The 25,885-nt window shown below is 37.0% G+C and overlaps 1 protein-coding gene across 7 annotated transcripts in view; it reads right to left on the bottom strand.

The window, feature by feature from the left end:
- The window catches only part of LYST (lysosomal trafficking regulator), a 175,453-nt gene that overhangs the window by 38,925 nt on the left and 110,643 nt on the right, over positions 1-25,885 (bottom strand). For 6 of the 7 annotated variants that reach the window (XM_044942047.1, XM_025284538.2, XM_025284539.2 and 3 more), the window contains 11 exons: positions 25,171-25,349; positions 22,585-22,791; positions 18,165-18,341; positions 17,515-17,591; positions 17,181-17,369; positions 15,217-15,362; positions 15,034-15,130; positions 14,210-14,271; positions 12,303-12,358; positions 10,079-10,231; positions 3,527-3,771 (listed from right to left, as the gene is read on the bottom strand). In XM_044942047.1, coding sequence (XP_044797982.1) covers positions 3,527-3,771; positions 10,079-10,231; positions 12,303-12,358; positions 14,210-14,271; positions 15,034-15,130; positions 15,217-15,362; positions 17,181-17,369; positions 17,515-17,591; positions 18,165-18,341; positions 22,585-22,791; positions 25,171-25,349 — 1,588 coding nt within the window. The remainder of the gene's footprint in view (positions 1-3,526; positions 3,772-10,078; positions 10,232-12,302; positions 12,359-14,209; positions 14,272-15,033; positions 15,131-15,216; positions 15,363-17,180; positions 17,370-17,514; positions 17,592-18,164; positions 18,342-22,584; positions 22,792-25,170; positions 25,350-25,885) is intronic. The other variant, XM_044942046.1, reaches the window with a different exon arrangement.

The following is a 25,885-nucleotide window of genomic DNA, read 5'->3' on the forward strand; positions in this document are numbered from 1 at the left end:
TCTTCCAAGGAGTAAGCATCTTTTAATTTCATGGCTACAGTCACCATCTGCAGTGATTTTGGAGCCCCCCAAAATAAAGTCTCTCACTGTTTCCCCATCTATTTGCCAACGAAATGATGGGACCAGATGCCATGATCTTAGTTTTCTGAATGTTGAGCTTTAAGCCAACTTTTTCACTCTCCTCTTTGACTTTCACCAAGAAGATCTTTAATTCTTTGCTTTCTGCCATAAGGGTGGTGTCATCTGCATATCTGAGGTTATTGATATTTCTCCCAACAATCTTGATTCCAGCATATGCTTCTTCCAGCCCAGTGTTTCTCATGATGTACTTTGCATAGAAGTTAAATAAGCAGGGTGACAATATACAGCCTTGATGTACTCCTTTTCCTATTTGGAACCAGTCTGTAGTTCCATGTCCAGTTCTAACTGTTGCTTCCTGACCTGCATACAAATTTCTCAAGAGGCAGGTCAGGTGGTCTGGTATTCCCATCTCTTTCAGAATTTTCCACAGTTTTTGGTGATCCACACAGTCAAAGGCTTTGGCATAGTCAATCAAGCAGAAGTAGATGCTTTTCTAGAACTCTCTTGCTTTTTTGATAATCCAACGGATGTTGGCAATTTGATCTCTGGTTCCTCTGCCTTGTCTAAAACTAGCTTGAACATCTGGAAGTTCATGATTCATGTACTATTGAAGCCTGGCTTGGAGAATTTTGAGCATTACTTTGCCAGTGTGTGAGATGAGTGCAGTTGTGCGGTAGTTTGAGCATTCTTTGGCATTGCCTTTCTTTGGGATTGGAATGAAAACTGACCTTTTCCAGTCTTGTGGCCACTGCTGAGTTTTCCAAATTTGCTGGCATATTGAGTGCAGTACTTTCACAGCATCATCTTTTAGGATTTGGAATAGCTCAACTGGAATTCCATCACCTCCACTAGCTTTGTTTGTAGTGATGCTTCATAAGGCCCACTTGACTTCACATTCCAGGATGTCTGGCTCTAGGTGAGTAATCATACCATCGTGATTATCTGGGTCGTGAAGATCTTTTTTGTATAGTTCTTCTGTGTATTCTTGCCACCTCTTCTTAATATCTTCTGCTTCTGGTAGGTCCATACCATTTCTGTCCTTTTTGAGCCCATCTTTGCATGAAATGTTCCCTTGGTATCTCTAATTTTCTTGAAGAGATCTCTCCATTCTGTTGTTTTCCTCTATTTCTTTTGCACTGATCACTGAGGAAGGCTTTCTTATCTCTCCTTGCTATTCTCTGGAACTCTGCATTCAAATGGGAATATCTTTCCTTTTCTCCTTACTTATCTGTATGGTATTTGTCTTTGTCTGACTTTTTCACTTAGCATAATGCCCTCAGGGGCCATTCATGTTGTCACAGGATTTCATTCTTGTTTTTTTTTTTTTTAACACTAAATAGTATTCTTGTGTGTGTGTGTGTGTCTGTGTTGCATTTTCTTTATCTGCTCATTCACAGATGAACACTTAGGTTGTCTCTGTATCTTGGCCACTATAAATAATGCTGCAGTGAACATGAGGGTGCAGATATCTTTTCAAGTTAGGGTTTTAATTTTCTCTGGATTAAATATCCAGAAGTAGAATGGCTGGATCATAGGACAGTTTTATTTTTAATATTTGAGGAACCTCCATAATGTTTTCCACAGTGGTTGCACCAGTTTACATTCCCAGGAACAGTGAGTGCAAAGGATCTCTTTTCTCCACGTCCTTGCCAGGAGTTGCTATTTCTTGACTTTTTGATAATAGACAATGTTATTGAAAACTAAAGAAACAGAATAGTCCCTCATCAACTATGGCTATTTGGTTACTCTAAAATGCAACCCTTTCAGGAAAGGCAGGATAAAAGCTTAATTCTTTTCCTTAGCGGTCAAATCTCAAAAGTAGAGAATTGTTGCCCCATCCAGCAGCAACCAATGAGTTTAGTTTTGCTTTGTTTTGGGGGCCTTTAAAGAGTATCATTATTAACTTAAGTATTTTCTTTTTATTTAAATGTGTTTCAATTAGTTATGGTCTTTATACTTTTTGATGCTCTGATTGTCCTATCTTTGGCAGTGAGAGCCACTTCAAGTTGGCTCCTAAGTCCTTTATTTTTTTATAATTATAGTAAAAACAACACACATCACTGAACTTACCATCGTAGCCACCCTCCAGTACCTAGATCAGTAGTATTAACTAATTCACACTGTTGTGCAATAGATCTTTAAAGCTTTCTCACTTTGTAAAACTGAAACTCTACACCTACTGAGCAACAACTCCCCATGTCCCCATCTGCCCTCCTCCCCCACCCCCCAACAAACACCATTTAACTCTCTGAGTCTGACTACCCTAAACAACCTATGTAAGTGGAATCACATGGTGTTTGTTTTCTTGTGGCTGACTTATTCCATTTAGCACACTATCCCCAAAGTTCTTCCCTGTGACAGGACTTCCCTCCTTCTTAATGTTAAATAATGTTCCATATTACATATGTACCAAATTTTCCACAACTATTTACCCACAGACAGGCACCTGGGCTGCCTCCACCTCTTGGCTATGTGAATAAAGCTGCAGTGAACATGGTGTGCAAATATGGCTCCCACTCTTTTGACAAGACTGTATTAATTTTCTTGCTCTGTGAAACAACAAAATGTCCCAGGCTCATCTTATGTGCTTTCTTCTAAAAAATGTACAAGAAATGAGAAAATAGGAAATCACCATTCGGTAACCCCCAGTGAAATCACAGACTCAAGAAATCATCATCAATGAAACAAACAAGTTCAATGGGAGGCTGAACCCACAGATCAGCCTGAGCATCCTTAACAGTGGCATATCACATGCCTCCTGATAGTTCACACCACCACCTCTAGAGAGTTCTTGCTTAAAAAAAAGTTGAACCTGAGTCTAAGCAAGCCTTTAGAAGTAATTTCCAGTCCCTAGGAAATACAGTGGCTAGAGGACAAAAGCTAAATGCTAATGTGGAACGGGGGACATTCTACAAGATAAATGACCTTTTTTTCCTTAAATAAGCCAATGTTAGGAATAAGAAGAAAAATACATACATAAAAATAAGGGCTGTTATAAGATTTATGTCTTTAGAGACAAAGCAACCAAAGATGATACTGAGCCTGATTCAAACAAATCAACTATAAAAAGACATCTTTTATATAATCAGGGGACATTTAAAAATAGGCTGGATATTAGATGACACCATGAAATTAACTGTTTTTATTTTCTTTGATATGATAATGGCACTGAAGTTATGTAACAAAATGTTTTACTTTTTTCTTAAGAGATGTATACTATAGAACATACGAGTGACATAAATGTGTGTGATTTGTCTTAAGGAAAAAAAGATGATGCAAGTTTGGCAAAAATTTTCATAATTATTGAGCTGGGGTGATAACCATATGGGGGTTTATTACACATTCATTCTGTTTTTTGCACGTTTGAAAATTTTCATGAGAAGAACTTTAATGACATAAATTCAGCACACTGACAAAGCCAATAGGTGATGATGTTTTCAGTTACCTGTAGACTGATGGGTCGCTGAGGTCAAGGGTCTCACTAACATAGTCTGCCAGTATGAATGGGAACACTGGATACTGCATGAGATCATTGAAAGATCGGCCGGCATGTTTGTTTAGGTGAGTCAAATACTCAAAATTAGTAATTTGCCCAGTATACCACAAATTTGTCAGAGCGGTGATATTGCCATATTCCAGAAGATTAGGGAGGTTATTTGTTAGTATACTGTGGTATACATCATCGCGAACCTAGAACAGAAGGAGAAAAAAACAGCCCAGATTTTATTTTTAGTCTTGACACTTTCCTCCAAAGAATCCATGATATCATAGGCATGTTACTAATCTCAAGTCCTTCAAGAAAACACTTTTTGCCCAATAACACTGACTGGTGGGGAATTAAGGTTAAAATCTAGGTCTTCCTCTAAAGGTTGTGCTGTATATATTTATTTATTGAAGTACAGTTGATTTACAATATTATATTAGCTTCAGGTGTACAACACAGTGATTCAATATTTTTATAAATTACACTCCATTTAAATGTTATGAAATACTGACTACAGTCCTTGTGCTGTACAGTATATCCTTATGGTTTATTTCCTACATAGTAGTTTGCACTTTGTGATCCCCTCTGCCTGCTCTCTCCCCATTCATACCACTAGTTTAGTCCCCTCCTATTTGAATCTGTCTCTGTTCTGTTACACTCATTTACTTTTGGCTCTTAACCACTATGTTTTGCAGCTGGAGAAATCAGTAAGAGACTAAGAAGTCTGTTCAGAAAAATCACTTACATACAGACCCTAAGGGAAAAAAATCAGTAAAAGAAAATGAAGAGTCTTCATCTATATACATGAAACACGCTGTAGTAGAAAGAGCACGGTTTTCTGAATTAGACAGACCAGGTCTTTTTTCTTGCTTAAACCCTTTGTGCTATAGTTCCCATACTGTAATATGGGGATAGGAAGATTTATTTCCTGAGAATGAAATAAAATATCCTACATAAAAACAGGATACCTCATTTTCACTACTGATGGAAAACTAATATATGAACTCTTTTTTTAAAGAGATTCAGAAAAATGCTGTCACAGAAAAAGGGTGTTCTGATTTCTTCTAATGTAATTAAATGATAATTGGTAATAAATGGAAAAAAATAGAGGAACCAGGCCTTTCGAAAAACAAATCTGAATTACCCCTCTTAAATGTGTATATGCTTCAGGCATAGGAAGATGAGCCAAAGATGTGGATAATTAGGGATGAGACTAAAAGTGAATGAGAAGAATGAGATTAGTTATTGAACAGGCATAACATCACAGGGTTTTTAAGAACCTAAACCTGGAGGACTGTTTCACAACAATGTGAATATACTTAACAGTACTAAACTGCATGCATGAAAATGGTTAAGATGGCAACTTCTATGCTATTTTTTTTTAATCAGAATCAAAAATAAAAATGAATCAGTTCAAGGCAAAAATAAAAATCTAAACCTACAGCCTAAATCTGAAGGTTGCCAGATGCTGAAGCTAAGGTTGGTGGGGGAGAACTTATGACAGTTTGCATACTAAACTCTGCAAGGAAAAGGAAACATTTATTCATTCAACAAATATCGACTGAGCACCTATATACCAGTATGCTCAAGATGCTAGAGCTGTAGCACTTAACAAAACAGTCTTTACATTCTGTTGGGCAGACACTGTTGGGGTCTATGAAGTGCTCTAGAGAAAAGAGAGGAAAGTCAAGGAAACAAAGGGATTCCTGGGAGTAGGAGTGAGAAAGGGGTTGCTGTTTTAAATACACAATCAGGGAACTCTCTCTGATAAGAGGACATTTGATCGGGGAACCTGAAAAAAGTAAGGGTGTGAGTCATGTAGATTTCTAAGAGGAAAAGCATTCTAGGTGGCATTTTAGGGAGCTCTAAGTACAGAGGTTTTCAGGCATCAGTGTGACTGCTATAGTCAAGGAAAAGGAATTCTCCACAGATGGACTAGAGAGAGTGAAGGATAGAACAGTAGAAGATAGGGTCAGAAAGAATAAGGAAGTGCTAAGTTATTCCTAGAGGAGCTATCCCATGTTGAAGGTCAGGAAGGGCGGCGGTGAGGAGATACCCCTCGTCCAAGGTACGGAGCAATGGCTGCGCTTTGCTGGAGCAGCCGTGAAGAGACACCCCACGCCCAAGGTAAGAGAAACCCAAGTAAGATGGTAGGTGTTGCAAGAGGGCATCAAAGGGCAGACACACTGAAACCATACTCACAGAAAACTAGTCAATCTAATCACACTAGGACCACAGCCTTGTCTAACTCAGTGAAACTAAGCCATGCCTGTGGGGCAAGCCAAGATGGGCGGGTCATGATGGAGAGATCTGACAGAATGTGGTCCACTGGAGAAGGGAATGGCAAACCACTTCAGTATTCTTGCCTTGAGAACTCCATGAACAGTATGAAAAGGCAAAATGATAGGATACTGAAAGAGAAACTCCCCAGGTCAGTAGGTGTCCAATATGCTACTGGAGATCAGTGGAGAAATAACTCCAGAAAGAATGAAGGGATGGAGCCAAAGCAAAAACAATACCCAGCTGTGGAGGTGACTGGTGATAGAAGCAAGGTCCGACGCTGTAAAGAACAATATTGCATAGGAACCTGGAATGTCAGGTCCATGAATCAAGGCAAATTGGAACTGGTCAAACAAGAGATGACAAGAGTGAATGTTGACATTCTAGGAATCAGCGAACTCAAATGGACTGGAATGGGTGAATTTAACTCAGATGACCATTATATCTACTACTGTGGGCAGGAATCCCTCAGAAGAAATGGAGTAGCCATCATGGTCAACAAAAGAGTCCAAAATGCAGTACTTGGATGCAATCTCAAAAATGACAGAATGATCTCTGTTTGTTTCCAAGGCAAACCATTCAATATCACAGTAATCCAAGTCTATGCCCCAACCTGTAACACTGAAGAAGCTGAAGGTGAACGGTTCTATGAAGACCTACAAGACCTTTTAGAACTAACACCCAAAAAAGATGTCCTTTTCATTATAGGGGACTGGAATGCAAAAGTAGGAAGTCAAGAAACACCTGGAATAACAGGCAAATTTGGCCTTGGAATACGGAATGAAGCAGGGCAAAGGCTAATAGAGTTTTGCCAAGAAAATGCACTGGTCATAGCAAACACCCTCTTCCAACAACACAAGAGAAGACTCTACACATGGACATCACCAGATGGTCAACACTGAAAACAGATTGATTATATTCTTTGCAGCCAAAGATGGAGAAGCTCTATACAGTCAGCAAAAACAAGACCAGAGCTGACTGTGGCTCAGACCATGAACTCCTTATTGCCAAATTCAGACTTAAATTGAAGAAAGTAGGGAAAACCACTAGACCATTCAGGTATGACCTAAATCAAATCCCTTATGAGTATACAGTGGAAGTGAGAAATAGATTTAAGGGCCTAGATCTGATAGACAGAGTGCCTGATGAACTATGGAATGAGGTTCGTGACATTGTACAGGAGACAGGGATCAAGACCATCCCCATGGAAAAGAAATGCAAAAAAGCAAAATGGCTGTCTGGGGAGGCCTTACAAATAGTTGTGAAAAGAAGAGAAGCGAAAAGCAAAGGAGCAAAGGAAAGATATAAGCATCTGAATGCAGAGTTCCAAAGAATAGCAAGAAGAGATAAGAAAGCCTTCTTCAGTGATAATGCAAAGAAATAGAGGAAAACAACAGAATGGGAAAGACTAGAGATCTATTCAAGAAAATCAGAGATACCAAAGGAACATTTCATGCAAAGATGGGCTCAATAAAGGACAGAAATGGTATGGACCTAACAGAAGCAGAAGATATTAAGAAGAGGTGGCAAGAATACACAGAAGAACTGTACAAAAAAGATCTTCACGACCCAGATAATCACGATGGTGTGATCACTCATCTAGAGCCAGACATCCTGGAATGTGAAGTCAAGTGGGCCTTAGAAAGCATCACTACGAACAAAGCTAGTGGAGGTGATGGAATTCCAGTTGAGCTATTCCAAATCCTGAAAGATGATGCTGTGAAAGTGCTGCACTCAATATGCCAGCAAATTTGGAAAACTCAGCAGTGGCCACAAGACTGGAAAAGGTCAGATTTCATTCCAATCCCAAAGAAAGGCAATGCCAAAGAATGCTCAAACTACCGCACAATTACACTCATCTCACACGCTAGTAAAGTAATGCTCAAAATTCTCCAAGACAGGCTTCAGCAATACGTGAACCGTGAACTTCCTGATGTTCAAGCTGGTTTTAGAAAAGGCAGAGGAACCAGAGATCAAATTGCCAACATCCACTGGATCATGGAAACAGCAAGAGAGTTCCAAAAAAACATCTATTTCTGCTTTATTGACTACGCCAAAGCCTTTGACTGTGTGGATCACAATAAACTGTGGAAAATTCTGAAAGAGATGGGAATACCAGACCACCTGATCTGCCTCTTGAGAAATCTGTATGCAGGTCAGAAAGCAACAGTTAGAACTGGACATGGAACAACAGAGTGGTTCCAAATAGGAAAAGGAGTACGTCAAGGCTGTATATTGTCACCCTGCTTATTTAACTTCTATGCAAAGTACATCATGAGAAACGCTGGACTGGAAGAAACACAAGCTGGAATCAAGATTGTCGGGAGAAATATCAATAACCTCAGATATGCAGATGACACCACCCTTACGGCAGAAAGTGAAGAAGAACTAAAAAGCCTCTTGACGAAAGTGAAAGTGGACAGTGAAAAAGTTGGCTTAAAGCTCAACATTCAGAAAACAAAGATCATGGCATCCGGTCCCATCACTTCATGGCAAATAGATGGGGAAACAGTGGAAACAGTGTCAGACTATTTTTTTGGGCTCCAAAATCACTGCAGATGGTGACTGCAGCCAGGAAATTAAAAGACGCTCACTCCTTGGAAGGAAAGTTATGACCAACCTAGATAGCATATTCAAAAGCAGAGACATTACTTTGCCAACAAAGGTTCGTCTAGTCAAGGCTATGGTTTTTCCTGTGGTCATGTTTGGATGTGAGAGTTGGACTGTGAAGAAGGCTGAGCGCCAAAGAACTGCTTTTGAACTGTGGTGTTGGAGAAGACTCCTGAGAGTCCCTTGGACTGCAAGGAGATCCAACCAGTCCATTCTAAAGGACATCAGCCCTGGGTGTTCTTTGGAAGGAATGATGCTAAAGCTGAAATTCCAATACTTTAGCCACCTCATGCGAAGAGTTGACTCATTGGAAAAGACTCTGATGCTGGGAGGGATTGGGGGCAGGAGAAGAAGGGGACGACAGAGGATAAGATGGCTGGATGGCATCACTGACTCGATGGACGTGAGTCTGAGTGAACTCCGGGAGTTTGTGATGGACAGGGAGGCCTGGCATGCTGCGATTCATGGGGTCGCAAAGAGTCGGACACAACTGAGCGACTGATCTGATCTGATCTGAAGATTATTCAACACTGTAAGGTCCTGGCTTTTAATGGAGTGACAAAGAAAGTGGTCAGAGGCCTCTGAGGAGAGGAATGGCACGATCTGACCCATTTTAACTGCTGTGTTGAGAGCAGTCTGAAAGAAGGAGGAGTGTGGAAGCAGTGAGGCCAGTGAGGAGGCTAGTGCAATGATTTATGCAAGAGTTGACAGTGGCTTAGACCAGGATGGCAGCAGTGGAAACACTCAGATTCTGGGTATGGTTTGAGGGGCGAACCAACTGAATTTACTGATAAGAGTACATGATTAAGAGGAGTCAGAATAAGTGGGATGACAGAATAAGAGGAGTCAAGGATAACCCCAAGGTTTTTGAACTGGCCAAGCAGAAAGGCTGGAGTTGCCATTTATGGAGCTGGGGAAAACGGGAGATTTTAGGGGGAAAATTAGAAGTTCAGTTTTGTCCATGTTAAATTTGAGATGCCAATTAGACTTTAATGCAGAAGTCCAGTGAGGAAGGTTTTCCCCCCACTTTCTTTACAGAAAGAATAATCAGCTGTGTCAAATGCTGCTGCTAAGTCAAGTAAGATGAAGACTAAGAAACACAACTGTAGGGTTTAGCAACATCCAGGTCACTGGTGATGCTGACCAGAGGTTACAGGTGGGGTGGTGAGGAAAAAATCTGACTGGAGCATATATCAAAAGAGAATCTGAGGAGAGGAACTGGAAGCAGCAAGCATACACAATTTCTTCCAAGAGGTTTTCTATCAAGAGAAGCAGACACACAGTAGCTGAAGCAATGTGGCAGTCAAGAAAGGGTTTGTCAAAAATGAAATCTACTATCAAGGTTAAACTACTTCAGGTTGGTTATACATTCATTTATTTACTTATTACAGATACAGTCACTCTGGGGAATAAAAATTTAATACAGTTTTGGAGGACAAAAATAGTCCTAACATAACCAAAGATTTACTTTAATTAGTACTAAGAAATAGGGTAATTTTCATTTGACTTCAGAAATAGTTAAAGTTTAAGTAAGTTAAAACTTCATTTAGTCAGTATGAGTGTAATTAAACTGATTCTATGATCTTTTTGAAAAAGTATATCTATCAATATAGGCAAATTTACCTTGGTGTTATCAAATGCTAACAGGAGTGTTCTGCCATTTGTTAAAAATATTTCTACAGCATTATCCCTCAATTGCCACCAACGCTTGTGAACTTCTTTAATTTCTTCATATGTCCAGGAAAATGATGCTGGTTCCAATTCTCCTTGAAGGCTCTAAAGTCAAAGGAAATAACATGAAAACATTTGCTCTACATGAAATAGAATCATTTTAATTTTATATTTTAAAACACTATCAAAATGAAATATAAAGCCTTCCTTCTGTGGCAAAGTGGCAGATAAGATTCTCTAAAAATCCTCCTGCTACTAAACACTTCAAAATGCTGGATAAAATCTAAAAAAAAACTGAGTTAATAAACTTCATTTAAACTTTATTAATAGGCTGGATTTTCCAGAGAAGTTTTGTGTTTATAAAACTGAGCAGATAGTATGGAGTTCCCACATATAGCTTTTCTGCACTCAGTTTCACTACGGTGAACATCTTGTACTCATGTAGTACATGTGTTACAACTGATGAGCCACTATTGAATAGATTATTCTTAACTAAAGCCCATAGTTTAACCTTGGTGTTGTGTAGGTCAAATGGGTTTTGACAAATGTTTAATGACATGTGTCCACATTACAGTATCATACAGAACAGTCTCACTGCTGTGAGATTCCCTTCTGCTCCACCCAGCAGCTGCTGATCTTGTTGTTGCCTCTACTGTTTTCCTTTTCCCAGAAAGTCATATGGTTGGAATCATAAAGTATGCAGACTTTTCAGACTGATTTTAGTAAGCAAATATTCTTTTAAACGTATAGCTGAGCTTGCAAGAAAGTAAGGGAAAAAAAAAAAAAAGAAAGTAAGGGAAAATGAAATCTCTAGGAGTCAAAAATAAAAAGAAATTTGAAAAACAGCAGTAAGGAGGAAGTGACACTTTGGTCTGCTCTATGTGTGTCTTACTGTGTCCCAAATAATTTTTAGAAATAGAGGGAGGAAATATATTACAAGGAAAGCAAAATGTTTTAATGAAAAGGTAATATTCTCATTCTTAAAACCAAATTCATCCCTGTTTAGCTTCAACATGTAACATACTTTCAATTTAATAAACATTAATTAAGCATCTACAGGCAAGGTGCTTGCTAAGTGCTCTGCATGAAATAAATCTATACATGATAAAAAGGGGGCACAGGATATTTGCACATGTTTTGGAAAGGCAAGACAGCAAATGTCACACAGGAAATAAGCACAAATGCTACAAAAGTACAGAGAAAGGAAGGATCCTTCAATTATTAAAAAGCAAGGGTCTTTTTAGAGCTTCCATTTAGGTGGGAAAGGTCATCTTTTGGACCCATCCAGAAAAAAAGCTGATTCATGTATCAACTATTAAGCTCTTTTGTTCTAAAAAGATATATCTTTAAAAATAACATAACTATACTTTTGTTAGTTGGGATAAATACTGTAGTAATTGCTATGTAAATCACAAAATAATGCCTATTCAATTTTGGGGGATTACATGAAATACTTTAATGATTTTTTTAACATGATTTACTTTACAATAATATTTTATGTTTTAACTCCCTAATTTCTTTGAATCAAATATGTACTAACCAGTACATAATCTTATTTAAATGCATCCTTATGAATTCCTGGCTTTAGAACTTCTGAAACAAACAGCCTTATTTCTCCTGTTACAGGACTCTCAAAGCAGTATTTTAATGGCATGTAAATGAATTCAAACAAATAAAATGTTTACTGTACCAAAATTTGAATTGAGTCCTTTTTGTTATTTTCAGATTAATATAAGTATTTCCAGAAGAATAAAAATTAATGACTACTAAGCTAAGTGAACATTAGGATTACTTAAGTTACTAAATCAGACAATATTTTTCTTTCTTTTTGAAGGCAAATGTATGTGACAATAAACAGGGAGTAGCAAGAAGTTTGATGCTACAGAGGATAGTGGTGAGAAAGAATGGACATAAACTGAAATAATACGAATGCTTCAGAATCTGACCCATAATACTTGCTGCTATGAAACTCAGAACATGAGTCAGAGGGGATGGCATGGTCTTCTTATGGTCTTCTTTTTAAAATTATCTTAAAAACTGGAATTCAGACAAATTTACACAGAGTGTGACAAGAAATGAACTCTTAACAGTTCTACCTGCTTTCTCGCTGTATTAAACTTATACATGTGGGAATTTGTCTAGATTCATATAAACGCAAATTTAAACCGCTACTCACAGAACACTCAACTGTATCAGAAGCGTTATCTTCCACAAAATACATTCCACATTTACCTGCAGAAAATAATTGGTTGGGAGTTTATAAACATCTGTGCGCTATTATCTTATACAGTTAAAAGCACCTCTGGAGTCAACTGGACCGAATTTGAATCCCAGAACCCAGGAGTTCTTAATACTCAGTAAGTATGGCTCAGAGGTTAAAGTGTCTGCCTGCAATGTGGGAGACCTGGGTTTGATCCCTGGGTAAGGAAGATCCCCTGGAGAAGGAAATGGCAACCCACTCCAGTATTCTTGCCTGGAGAATCCCATGGACGGAGGAGCCTGGTGGGCTACGGTCCACGGGGTCACAGAGTTGGACATGACTGAGCAACTTCACTTTCACTTTCATTTTTGAATAGCATCAATGAGATCCTGGGCAAGCTGCCTAACCCCACTGTGCTTTAGTTTCCTTATAAAAAGAATGGGGTAGGGAGAAGACTCTATTTCACAGGGTTACTGTGGGAATTATATAGAATATATGTAAAATGTTTATTAACAGTGGTGCTTAGTGCTAAAAAGTGTTGGCTGTTTATTATTACCAGTATTTTTCTTAGGTTACTGGCATATTACTTTTATTTTGTACACATTAACTGAATTCAAGTTATGAACTAAATTTTCTAGCAAAAGAGGAATCCTTAATTATTTTGCTGACTTAAACACTCAAAAGGGCAGAAAAGTAACGTGTTAGTCGCTCAGTCATGTTCGACTCTTTGCGACCCCATGGGCTGTAGCGTGCCAAGTTTCTCTGTCCATGGAATTCTCCAGGCAAGAATACTGGAGTGGGTAGCCATTCCCTCCTCCAGAGGATCTTCCTAATTCAGGGGCCGAACCCGCGTCTTCTGTGTTGCAGGCAGATTTTTTACTGTCTGACCTCTGATGGCTCCATCAGGGCTCAGACAGTCCCCCCAATTTTCCTGCTTGATAGGCTGTTAGTAATGCACATCCCTACATCACGTATGCAAACGGTGGGAACCTCCTGGAGCTCTGCACTGGATGCTGGTCACCCTGAGCCCTGGCATGAACAGCTCAGAGAAGGGCACCATCTCCATCCTAGTGACTGTGGGGCTCAGCCCTGGCAAGCTTGAAACTCTGCACATTAGGGCTTTGAGGCTCTAGAGCTTTAGCCTACTGCAGTGACTCTCTAATTTGAGGGTGTGTCAGAATCACTGCAGGGTGTATAAAAATGTCATGTCTGGATGCCATCCACAGAGTTTCAGATTCAGTGGCTCTGGGCAAGGGCCTGAGAATTCATTTTTCTTAGACGTTTCCATGTGATCTGGATGCCCCTGATTTGAGAACAACTGGCCCACAGCATACAAATCAGTTCTTTAAGGAAAAAGAGACTATGTGGTTTAATGCTATTCCTTCATGTCTTTTTTTTTTTTTTTCTTCATGTCTTGAGGAAAAAATTTCTCACTAAATGTAACTATCCACGGATAGTCTTGGCCTTTCTCTCAGAAGTACAATGAAGAATATAAATTAAGAATAATCTCAAGGTGGATATATTTCATATGTATAGGGATATCCGTTAAAACAGTAGGCATATAAACATACTAATGATTCTTTACTTTAGAATTAAAAATTGATACATAATAAAAAAAACAAATTTAAAAATGTATACTCATGAAGAAAGTTAACTTTATAAAAATTAAGATGCTGTTTATATGCTTTTCAAAAAATAAGACTGTCATTTCTTCACATTCATGAGTCCAATGCGTTATAGACAATGTTAAGGCAAAATAACCTATACAATATTAGAGACAGTTTATCTCATTTAATGGCAGTCTGTCAAAACAATGTTTTAAATTATCTAAGAATAAAATAGGAGCAGTGAATGTGTATAAAAATCTTCAAAATGTAACTTACCTAATAACAATTCACCAGTTGTCTCTCTAGATGGTGCAACGCTGATACACCTTCGATTGACTCTGTCAAAACATATTTAAAATTACTATGATTAAATGTTTTGAACAATTTCAGAGAATAAAAGCTTTATTTTATCTAGTAGAAGATTTCAGCAGAGCAGACAAGAGTTTCAAAAGCATAGAATGTCTTGTTAGAGTCCACATGAAAATATTTTCTCATTTCTGACATTATAATAGCAGAGAAAATAACGGCAACTTTTAGAAAAGGTGAATGATCCCTACACCCTACACAGAATACAAGGACTCAGTTATTTAAAAGAGACTTCAATATTTTATATTTTGCAGTACATAAGCAAACATTGGTTCATGCCTCTGAACAAACACAGGAAAGAAATGGAGCATTCTAGGAGAAAAGGGGGATTCAGAGTCAGAAAAGTTCTATTCTTTAGTCCAGTCACTTAATCTTGACTCTCAGTTTTTTATCTATAAAACGGGCCTGATAACAACCTCCACTACAACCACAGTGACAGTCCTATCAATAGTTACCATACTGACCCACAATCCTCAACAATGCTATGACATGTTAGGTGCGACTTATCTTCCTCACATAGCAGACTAAGACTGAAGTCCAGTGAAAACTCCCTATCAAAACTCTGTTCTCTTTGGATTTTGGGCATTCAACTTTGTCCTCTCTTGAGCCATATTCAGGTCTTTTCTTAAACCATTGCATTATCTAAAATAAGTATCATATAAGCACTGCAATAGACTATTAAAGTCTTTAACACATTCAACAAAAGAGAAGATGTCTTACGGATTCAAATTTACCTTATAGACTCACTTGCAGCTTTGTCTTTTACAGTAGAAGAGAAAGAAGAATGACTTTTGTCTTCAAATAGGTAAGAGAGTGGTGGTTTGACCACATCTGTTGAGGAAAAGAGATTACATCATCTTTGTGTAATGACCACAGTTATCTGCTATTTATATATAGAGTCAAGAAGTCCCTATTACCTTCTGATTTCTGTCGATCCCTAAGCAGATACTTATTTGGAATAGTTAAGTAACATCTCTGTAAACGTCTCCTCTCTCGATTTGGCCCTTCTGTTGGATCCAACTGCCATGAAGTTGGATAGTAGATGGGGTCATACCAGACTGCTCTACAAGTAGAAAGAAAGGTTCAAGTGGCAATTTGAAGTACTTATAACTTAAAAAAACTATGTAAAAATTTAATACATAAGTCAAAACTGATCCACTCAATTGAAAAATCCAACTATTTATATAACTAGACAGGGATATGCACACACATGGCTTTCCAGGTGGGTCAGTGGTAAAGAATCTGCCTGCCAATGCAGGAGACTCAGACAACTCAAGTTCGATCCCTGGGTCAGGAAGATCCCCTGGAGGAGGAAATGGCAACCCACTCCAGTATTCTTGCCTGGAGAATCCCATGGACAGAGGAGCCTGGAAGGCTGCAGTCCATGGGGTTGCAAAGAGTTGGACACAACTGAGCAACCGAGCACAAACACACTGCATACACACAGTACAAAAGAATAACAACAAAAAAAAGTATCCCTCTGCTCTGGAGTCCAGTCTCCTTGCCTCAAGGCAAGCTCTGCTACTAGTTTCTTGTACCTATTAAATTTTTAAAAAGATACAGCATGACTACTATATATGCTTTGTGATATATTAGACTTAGTATAGTCAACTAAAGAAAAAAAATCAATTTCCAAATAAATTTTTTTCATTTCCCATTTTGCCTATTATCTAATGTAACAAACAAAATTATTCATTTTTGTAGCAATTACATTTCTAAAAATGTTTTAAAATAATTAACATTTGAAATGAAAGGAAATAGTTTTTAGAAATAGATAAAAGAAGTAAATTACCCTTAATTCTACTACCCCAAACATACCAAAATACTGTTAGTGATTTTCATTTTTTAAAATTACAGTTATAACTCATATACACACATATTTTCTTATATACACATTCCTATATCCTGCCTTTTTATTATTACCATTTTAAATGGCTAATATTATATTGAGTGCAAAGATCATACTGTATTTATTACTACTGTGGAGATGAGTTCCTAAAAAAACTTTTTATTTTAACATAAAAGGTAAAATATAGTATCTAAAGATTTTAAAAAACTAAATTAGCCCCTAGCAATATTCAATTTTCCCATCTGCTTATTAATTCTACTTGTCTTATGTGAAGAATATATTCATGTCTTTTGCTCAAACATTTGGGATTTTAATTTTTATTTTCAAACTTTTATGATTTTAAAATAATAAAAATACTAACTTTGAAATACATGCTGAAAATAAGTTTTGATGTTTTGTTGTGGCTATGCTTGTTAAATACACTGGAAAAAAATTAAAGTTCAAAGCCATTAATTTCTTCTTTATAGTTTCTTCAATTGTGTTTGATTTTAGGAGGTTATCTATCAGAGTTAATAAATACTCTATTTTCTCCTGCTTTGTAAACTTTTTAAGTTTAATTCATTCATTCACCTGGAATTTGCTTTAGTATATAGCTCCTCAAAGTCATAATACTAATCAGTTACGTTAACCAAATTCAGAGAATAATATTTTAATTTCCCTCTTTTCACTATTTGTGATGCATCTTTTTAAGTGTGTTACTGAAGTCTTAACTAGAAAAAGATGTATTTCCCAACTGTCTTGTTTCAGTGATTTCCCTATTCTTTTGCAAAGATCATATTTTAAAAAGAAAGCCAATAAACAGATATTACTCTCTGGAAGAGCTAATGTCTCTCTCTCTCATTATTTTTTTCTCCCTCCTAAGAATTAAAAAAATTCTCATAGGTATATTCTTTAAGAGGAAATAAATTACAAATTATTAAACAGAAATATTTAAGCTAATGAGATAGTATTATGAATTTTATTCTAGCGTGAAAATAACATCAATATAAAACATTCGTGCAAGACCACTGAAAGCCCTCCCACATTGCCCACCTGTCATGCGTCAGTTGTTGAATAAGCTCCTGCCAGTGTCTGCTGGCACTCAGATCCACTTTGTACATTCCTCTGATATGCTGGATCACCTTTTTTCTCTCAATCCCTTGGGAAAGAGACACTGCCTGGGTGATATCTGCAGCTATTTTAGATATATCCTTTGATTTTGAATCCAAACGCTGAAAGAGACTAAACAGACAAGAAGCCTGTAAGTTAAGCGTATGTATAGGAACATTAAATGTATATCAAAACATGGTACATTAAAGCTAAAAGCATATGCAAAATATAATGGGGCTCCTAAAAGACATAACTTTTAGCACACGTGAAATCCTACCTTTGCTGATTATTATTAACTGTTTTCTGCCAGTTGGCTTTATTCACACCTTCTTCAGTTTCATATTTCCTTTGTTCCTAAAAGATTTAGATAATAATATACTATATAAAACTTATTATTTATCATTTAACACTGGCACAGAATCCAGCAAACTAAATTTAAAACCAAGTTAACAAAGGAAAAAAAAATTGTCTCCTGGAGACCAGAATATTAAAATAATCACCTACTTAAATAATGTTCTAATTCCCCTTTGTTTCCACACACTTTGGGTCACAGAAATCAGGGTGGAATAGTTAACTAGGGCTGCCAAACCCAATGGGTTTGCATAGCTGCTTGCTTCCTCAGTTTGCTTTTTCACTAAAGAACTGAGAACTTGAGGCTGATGATTCAACTTGCTTGTCACTATTAAAACCTTTTTCTTCCCTGAAAGCTAGTGGTAATGAATATGGATGACCAAAGAGAATAAAATGCTCCTTAAAATAAGATTATTTGCTTTCTCATATTAAAAAAGCAATATAAAGTATAAGAAAATTATCATTTGAAATTCACCATCAGTGGTATTCTATAATAAAAAAATCTCTCAATCATTCTTTAGTTACAGTCAATGGGATCTCCTAAGAAAACTGTTTCTTATCATTTCACTGACTTACCTCTTTGATCACTCTAATAAGGTCTGATTTTGTTGATGCACTGGGAGGGATGCACTTATGACCACATAATTTTAAAGCATTCATAAGCAGTTCTGCTGTGTCTAGTTCTTCTTCAGTCAATTCATCTTTGTGATTATGTATCAACTCTGACAAATACAAAACTAATTTGGCTCCATGCTTTAAAAAAAAAGTAACAATTTTTTTAATTAAAAAATTTTTAAGTCATAAAGAATGTTTATTTCTTACATTTAAATTCTTTCACAGTAAATTAAATTTTATTGCTGCATTTATTTGGCTGAATCTGGTTTAAATAAATCAACTAAAAAGACATTTTGGGGACAACTGAAGAAATTCTCACACGATTATGCACTGAGTATATGATGACATTAGAGTATATGCTAATTTTGTTAGGTATAATAATGTTGTTATGGTGACATAAAAAAGTCTTTTGAAAAAATGTCATGATTTATATAATTTACTTTAAAATACCTCAGGAAAAAAATTATGATAAATATGATAAAAATACTAACAATAGTTAGACCTATGAGATGGTCATATGGTATTCATTAAGTATTCACTAGTCTCTATTTTTCTTAGTATGTTTGAAAATTTTTATTGTTAAAGGTAAAAAAATGGAAAAAAGAGGAAAAAAAAAGAAGAAAGGAATAGAAGTAATAAAGGAAAGAAGGAAAAAAGCAAGCACACAAGCTTTTGGGGAAAGAATTTTAGAGAGGGTTTGCTAAAGGAATACAGAAAATAAGCTTGGGATGAAGGAAAATAATTCTTAGTTCTTCTCATATGCTAAGTCACTTCAGTTGTGTCCGACTCTGTGTGACCCCATAGACAGCAGCCCACCAGGCTCCCCTGTCCCTGGGATTCTCCAGGCAAGAACACCGGAGTGGGTTGCCATTTCCTTCTCCAATGCATGAAAGTGAAAAGTGAAAGTGAAGTCACTCAGTCGTGTCTGACTCTTAGCAACTCCATGGACTGCAGCCTACCAGGCTCCTCCATCCATGGGATTTTCCAGGCAAGAGTACTGGAGTGGGGTGCCATTGCTGAACTGGAAGGGAAACTTTCCTTTAAACTTTAAGGAAAGAATCTCTTTAATTTCTGCTTAGGAGAATAAACACTGGAGAAAATACCAGAACAAAAAAGTATCTTTGGATCCATTTTTAAGCATTCACTATTCCCTGGGGAGAACAAAAGGTGAAAAACTCTAAAACCAGTTAAGATGGCAGTATTCAGTATGTGAATATTTGGGAGAAGGGTTTGGTTTAGGTCAGTCTTTTATGAACAGGCCCTATAGACAAAATGAAAATGTTACTTAAGAAAATGAAAATGGTCCTTCCTAGTGTAAAACTAAACCAAACTTTGATTCACGATTTCTTAAGTGGCTTTTTTTTTTTTTTTTTTTTGAGCACACATGCATACTTTTATTATCTATGCTGGGATTCCAAAAGACATGGCTACCGTTTTTGCTTTAGACAATCATTTGACTTTGGAAACGTGAAATTTCATTTTTAGATAAGCTTTGTTTATACCAATTTTATGGGCCTCCCTGGCAGCTCAGATGGTAAAGATCTGCCTGCAGTGTGGGAGACAGGTTCAATCCCTGGGTTGGGAAGATCCCCTGGAGAACAGAATGGCAACCCACTCCAGTATTCTTGCCCGGGGAATTCAATGGACAGAGGAGCCTGGCCATCTACAGTCCATGGGGTCACAAAGATTTGGACATGACTGAGTGACTGATAAGCACACACATGCCAGTTTTACTGCTTTTGATTTATTGTGCAGATCAAAGCTTTTTTCCATTAAGTGGCTCTTTCATGCCAGAGATATTACACCTGATTGTTAAGTGTACACTATGTATTATTTAGACATTAACTTTGCCAACAAGTTAAACATGCATAATTTTATTTTTTAACAATTTGCACTCATACAAATATCACTGTATTTGGCTTTATGATATTTTAAACTGTGAATAGTCAACAAATGGATTTGGAAACTATTACATTTTAGGTGATATTTAAATTCACATGCTGAATCACATCATGTCGTTTCCCAAAAGCATAAGATGAACATATGCAATGATGAAAATAGCAAAGCACATTTTAATGTAACATTTTAAATTAGTCAGGAGACAGCTGTTACCTGACCAAAAGAGAAAAATGAACAGATGCTCTGCAAGTAAAAGGCCTGAAGAGTTGGCAAATAAAGAGGAATGGTAAACGACTAGAATATTTTCATATGTGCATCTTAAAGGTAATAATCTTGATAGAACTCTAAAAATATTTCAGTTTAGTATTCGGTGACATTTTAAAATCATCTTGAAAAACTATCAGAAATTTTTTTTTTTTTTCATTCTGAATGTCCAAAGAAACATGATTTTCCTAGACACTGAAGCTGTTTCTAATAACTCATTTTAACATCTTCTGATCAATCATTTATTGACTGTAGTTTCTGGGACTAGAAAAGTTGTTTTTGGAGACACGCACACATAGAAATCTTATTTCCTGCTCTCAGGAAACTGATTTAAGGAATTGAATTTAAACACAAATTCTTAGAAAATAACAAAATGTGTAAAAATAAAATTTTTGTTGAAGTTTCAAGAAGAAAGAGTTCTGAGTTCCTACTAAAAGAAGGAAGGAAGGTTTTGAAGGTGGTACCATATGATGTGGGTGCATGGCTAAATGGACACACAGGCATATAGACAGACAAAGTGGAGGAAAGAGCATTGCATGCTGTGGGGACAACATGAAAAAAGCAGCTTATCAGAAGGACTACAAGGGATGTGAAGATGTTATGAGAGAAAAGATGAGGAGCCACAGACTGGCTGGAGAATTAACCAGATTCAATAGAAGAGAAGCTTGGAGCTTTAAAAATCAGGCAGACTACAGATGGAATAGAGCTTGTAGGCAGTTATAAAAAAAGGCACAAGAAGAGCTCTCTATACTGCTGTGGAACCATTGCAGGATATATTGTTAGCTGAAGAAAGTAGAGTGAGAAGGATCTGTATGGTTCATTACCTTTTTTCATATAAAGAAGTGAGAGAGAAAATACATATACACGCCCGTGTGTGTGTGTGTGTGTGTGTGTCACAAATTTGCTTATACCTCCAACACAAATAAAAACCAAATAAGGATGGTAAGCTACAGGGAAAGGGAAAGAATGAGGGAAGGCTATAGAGATAAAAACTAGAAACTCTTCAACTGTGCTGTATTTCACAATTTTGATTTTGAAACCAGGCTGACATTTTACAGATGGCTCAGATGGTAAAGAATCTGCCTGCAATGTGAGAGATCTGGGTTTGATCCCCGGGTTGGGATGATGCCCTGGAGAAGGGAACGGCAACCTACTCTAGTATTCTTGCCTGGAAAACCCCATGGACAGAAGAGCCTGGCAGGCTACAGTCCATGGGGTTGCAATGAGTTGGACATGACTGAGCATGTCCAAGAAATTTCCCTATGCCCTTTTCCATTCAATTCCCCTTCTCACTGTCCCCTTCCTCACAGAGACAATTACTGTCCTAAATTCCATGACTATATCTTAATTTTGCCTGTTCTTGGGCTTCATATGAATGGAATCATAAAATGCCTACTCTTTGGTGTTTGGCTGTCCCTTTCAATGACGCCACAATTCTGAGCTTCATCCATATTAATGGGTGCATCAGTAGTCAGTTCACTTTTATTGCTATGTAACAGTCTATTGTATAAATACACCACAGTTTAGTTATACATTCTCCCACTGACAGATACTTGGGTTATTTCCAGTTTTGGCTATTAGAAAAAAGGCTGTCACGGATATTCTCCTACTAGTCTTTTTATGGACATATGCTTTAATTTCTCTTAGGTAAATATCTAAAAATGGAATTTTAGCATCACAGGCTAAGAGTATATTTAATTTCATAAGAAACCGCTAAACAGAACAGTTACACCACTTAAATTCTCCATTTACTGCTTGCTAAGTGATAGAATTTATAGAGCCCAAAACAGCTTGAGTATTTTGATTTTACCATTCCAGATGATCAACAAGTATTTTAACTGACTGTAAATATTTTTGAAATATGTTATATGTACTGCTATTTGAGCCATTCAGTACAGATGTTTCATGGATAATATAATGCTTTAAAAAGTCTTCAAACAGTTCTTAAAGAAAACACTTCAAGATTTAGTAACTAACTATGAAGGATCTTATAAGAACTCAGGTATAGAACTTCTTAAACACTGGAAAAAGGAAGGGGGATTAAACAGATTAAACAAATTGACTCTGGTAAATGGCATCTGAAGAAAGATCTCAGAAAATATTTGTTTGGTTAGAAAACTATATTCATGGTATTTGGCATGAAAATACAGTTTAAATTCAGCTCTTGATTTGTACAGTTTTATAATAATTATTACTTATGAAGTATTGGGGTACTTACTTGCAGGGATGGGCTAAGACAGTCTCGCAGTATTTCCTGATGATTTGGTTCACGAACTATTTCAAAAATTTGCTTTCTCTCTTGTGAAGGGTGGGCTGGAGACAACATATGCACAAGCAGTCTCCCAAGCTGCATTCGGAAGGTTTCCTTACAAGACCATAAGATTTTAGCCCACTGCTGTTTGGAACTACTGGTTTTACCTGAAGCCTGAAATCAAAACAGGAATGAATTAGGATCAAATTTCTTAAACAATAATATAATAACCCCAACACAGCCCTAAAAAATCATGGAACATGTTTTATTCTAGAATTTTTAAACAGTTGAAATTAGGAAGATATACACATCCACACAAACAGGGTTTTAAAAGAGATGGATGTGCATCAATGTTTATAGTGGCACCGTTCAAAATAGCCTAAGGGTAGGAACAATTCAAATACCCATTGATGGATGAATGGGTAAATAAGTGCGATATATACTAACAGAACAGTGGTTTATCAGGGACGGGGGGAGAGGCTAATGCGGAGTTACTGTTTAATGAACACAGAGTTTCAGTTTCCGATAACAGAAAAATTCCTAGGGATGGACAGTGGTAATGGCTGCGCAACAATGTGAATGGATTTAATATCACTGATTTGTACATTTAAAAATTGTTAAAATAGCAAAATTTATGTTATGTATGGTGAGTGAGTGATGTTGCTTGGTTGTGTCCAATTCTTAGCGACCCCATGGACTGTAGGAGCCTACCATGCTCCTCGGTCCATGGGATTTTCCAGGCAAGAGTACTGGAGTGGGTTGTCATTTCCTTCTCCAGAGGCTCTTTCCAATCCAGGGATCAAACCCGGGTCTCCCTCATTGTAGGCAGACGCTTACTGTCTGAGCCACCAGGGAAGTCTTATTTTACCACAATTTAAAAAGGCAGAGATAAAGAAGCTAAAGTCCTAAGACACTTAAAAAAAAACTACCCAGGGTTTGGAAATATTAAACGGCAAAAAAAGAAAAAAAAGAACCATCAAAGAACAACAGTAAATAAGCCTACCTGGATTTTACAATATAAAAGAGAAGCATTTGTAATAGAGGCTTGAATTAGTACTAAAATATTGAATATTGCTGCTGTTGTTTAGTTGCTAAGTTGTGTTCGACTCTTTTACGACCCCATGGACCAGGTAGCGCTAGTGGTAAAGAACCTGCCTGCCAATGCAGGAGATGTAAGGGACCCAGGTTTGATCCCTGACTTGGCAAGATCCCTTGGAGAAGGGCATGGAAACCCATTCCAGTAGTCCTGCCTGGAGAATCCCATGGACAGAGAAGCCTGGTGAGCTACAGTCCATAAGATTGCAGAGTCAGACATAACTGAAGCAACTTAGCATGCATATATATACTGTAGCCCATCAGGTTTCTCTGTCCACGGGATTTTCCAGGCAAGAATACTAGAGTGGGTTGCCATTTTCTTCTCCAAAGAATCTTCATGACCCAGGGATCGAACCCTCGCCTCCTGTACTGGAAGGCAAATTCTTTACCACCGAGACACCAGGGAAGACTAAAATATTGAGTAAAACTGTCACAAATTAAGAATTGTATGTAAATTGACCATCAATATCCCTTAACAAATAACCAAATAAGCTGTGCTTTCGAAGGTGGTCCCACAAGGGTTAACCTAATCCTGATCAAATATCCTTTATCTGGTTTAAAAATTGGAATTAGTACATTTTAGAGTTTATTTTGAGTTTTGGAAATGGCTCTCCAGTTACTCCTAGTCCTAAGGGCTCTTTGTGAATGACTCAGTTCTAAGTGGAACCTGCAGACAAGAAAATCTAGTTATACTGGCAGAATCATGATTTATGAGTTCTGCTAGAATTAGATTAGCCTTTGCTATCTATGAGTGTACTGACCAATTTTTTCCCTATGTTCAACTATATATATGACCCACAAAAACCTAAGTGAGTTGATGATAAATGGAGCCTGATGTTTCTCATAATTCTCTACATAATTTTGAAGATATTAGACCTGTTTAAGCCAACATCTGCACTTCATAATTATCCATAATAATAACTCTAGAGTAAGCAGCTATAAATAAAGTCCTTTAAAAACAGGTTATTAGTTTAAGCTCTCATAGTAATCATCAAATTCCTATTCTTTTCTGATGCTGATTTTATTTAATAAATTATAATATTAGAAAATAGCTTTTGGGTTATAGACTTAAAAACCAATGCTGCATGAAGTGAGTAGTTCTGAAAAAGGCAAATTAGCAATACATTTTACTTCATTATTAAAATTCGAGTTGACTGAGTTTCAGAAAAGTCTGTGAAAGTGTAAGAATATGATTTTGAAAACACGTAATACAGAAACTTCTACTCCTGAGAGAGAAGGGGATGACAGAGGATGAGATGGATGGCATCACCAACTCAATGGACATGAGTCTGAGCAAGCTCCGGGAGTTGGTGATGGACAGGGAAGCCTGGTGTGATGCAGTCTATGGGGTCGCAGAGTTGTACACAACTGAGCAACTGAACTGAACTGAATACAGACACATAAAACCTCTACTCCTTCTTTGTGAATGATCATTTCCCATGTAACTAATTTACTCACACTAGATACTTTGAATCCTTCTACCAGATACATGAACATTTCTTTCTGAAATGGATTGAAAACAGAAGGCTGTTCATGATGAATATTTTCTTCAGAAATTTCAGTCTGGGAAGCTGAGGTCCTGCTTTGAGTTGTACTTTCTGGAGTACTCAAAATGTCAATAATATCTGGATTAAATTCTTTGAATTAAAAGAAGAATAAAAAATTAGTCAAATCACTAATACTGAGCCATTAAAAATGATAGTGACAAAAATAATCTATGTAATTACTAATTCAGTTATCACAATATAAATGGGTAATAGCTGCATTTGATGTAAAAAATACAATATACTAAAGAAAGTGAATTCACCTAAAACAATGCAGAAATTTAAGCATACATGAGTCATGCAACCCTAAATTAAAGCTTTATTTTACTAATGAGGATGAATTAAACTACAAAATTATTAAAGTCATGAAGGTTCTTGTACAAATTGAAGACCATGTGATGTTTACATTAGGTAGACGTGCAGACCTGTTTAACCGAACATGCTATCCCATTAAATGCTGTGCATGTGGTAACAGTTCAATTTCACAGTTTACTCTAGAGGCTGGTTGTCCCAAATATAAATTAGAAAAGTTAAAAAAAAATGGGTGTCACTTGAAATTTTTTAGGATTTTGGCTTATTTGTATTGTTTTTGAGTATATTTCTTTGCATAGCTTTTTTAGTGTTTGTTA

Source organism: Bubalus bubalis, chromosome 4 (genome assembly GCF_019923935.1).
Source record: "Bubalus bubalis isolate 160015118507 breed Murrah chromosome 4, NDDB_SH_1, whole genome shotgun sequence".
NCBI lineage: Eukaryota > Metazoa > Chordata > Mammalia > Artiodactyla > Bovidae > Bubalus > Bubalus bubalis.